Genomic DNA, 1,151 nt, shown 5'->3' on the forward strand with positions numbered 1-1,151 from the left:
GGATTACAGGCGCCTGCCAACATGCCCGGCTAATTTTTTGTATTTTTAGTAGAGATGGGGTTTTGCCGTGTTGGCCAGTTTGGTCTGGAACTCCTGACCTTAGGTGATCCGCCCACCTCGGCCTTCTAAAGTGCAGGGATTACAGGAGTGAGCCACCGCACCTGGCCTATTTTTCTAAGGAATATGCTCACTAATCTTCAAACTTTTGACACAAAATTGTTGCTGGTTTTTTTTTCTTCCTGTCAAGCTGTTCTTTATTTTAGGCAGAGGGCAGGGGAGAGGGTTCAGTCTTTCTTGGCAGCAGCTTTCGTCATGGTGGCCTGCACCTTGCTCAGGTCCTTCCGCTTCCTCTTGGTGCGAATGTGCGTCCCCATCCTTTTCTTGATGAACTTGAGGGACCGTTTGTCCTTGGGGACCTTCAGCAACTCCATGGCACGCCGCTTGTACGGGGTGAAGCTACACACCTCCCGGATCATGTCCCGCACAAACCTGGTGTGTTTGGTCAGACGTCCGGGGCGGCAGCTGTGCCTGGGCTTGCTCACGTCCTTGGTCACCTTGGGGCCCACGGCCACAAGGTCGCGCAGAGCCATGGCTGCTGTTCTCCAGTGGCAGCCGTGGCGGAAGCGCTGGTATTCTTTATTTTTATTGAAAAATTTTCGGCCGGGCTTGGTGGCTCACGCCTGTAATCCCAGCACTTTGGGAGGCCGAGGCGGGCGGATCACGAGGTCAGGAGATTGAGTCCATCCTGGCTAACACGGTGAAACCCCGTTTCTACTAAAAATGCAAAAAAAAATTAGCCGGGCGTGGTGGTGGCCGGCGCCTGTAGTCTCAGCTACTCGGGAGGCTGAGGCAGGAGAATGGCGTGAACCCCAGAGGTGGAGCTTGCAGTGAGCCGAGATTGCGCCACTGCACTCCAGCCTGGGCGACAGAGCGAGACTCCGTCTCAAAAAAATAAAACAAAAATCTTCATTCTCTACCCCCCTGGCGATGCAAGCTTGGAGAAAATGTGTTCACATAATTAAATAGATGGGAATCCAAAGAATATCAGTATAGCAATGTCCCTTAATTCTTTTAACTCCTTCTAAGCTATATGCCAAAGATCAATGGTCACCTATCTTCAAAATATAGTTGAATGACTCCTCAGCTGACGA

The 1,151-nt window shown here is 51.3% G+C and overlaps 1 protein-coding gene across 1 annotated transcript; it reads right to left on the reverse strand.

Annotated features, from left to right (window-relative positions):
• Window positions 1-284: 284 nt before the first annotated feature.
• On the reverse strand, window positions 285-590 carry LOC129466962 (large ribosomal subunit protein eL36-like). The gene has a single exon (XM_055251099.1). It carries the CDS (start codon window positions 588-590, stop codon window positions 285-287), a length of 306 nt encoding a protein of 101 aa, XP_055107074.1.
• Window positions 591-1,151: the final 561 nt, after the last annotated feature.

Source organism: Symphalangus syndactylus, chromosome 17, assembly GCF_028878055.3.
Source record: "Symphalangus syndactylus isolate Jambi chromosome 17, NHGRI_mSymSyn1-v2.1_pri, whole genome shotgun sequence".
In the NCBI taxonomy this organism is placed as follows: Eukaryota; Metazoa; Chordata; class Mammalia; order Primates; family Hylobatidae; genus Symphalangus; species Symphalangus syndactylus.

Bases quoted from the DNA above. Each gene is read 5' to 3' on its own strand.
- LOC129466962 (XM_055251099.1), bottom strand. From the start codon at position 590: ATGGCTCTGCGCGACCTTGTGGCCGTGGGCCCCAAGGTGACCAAGGAC.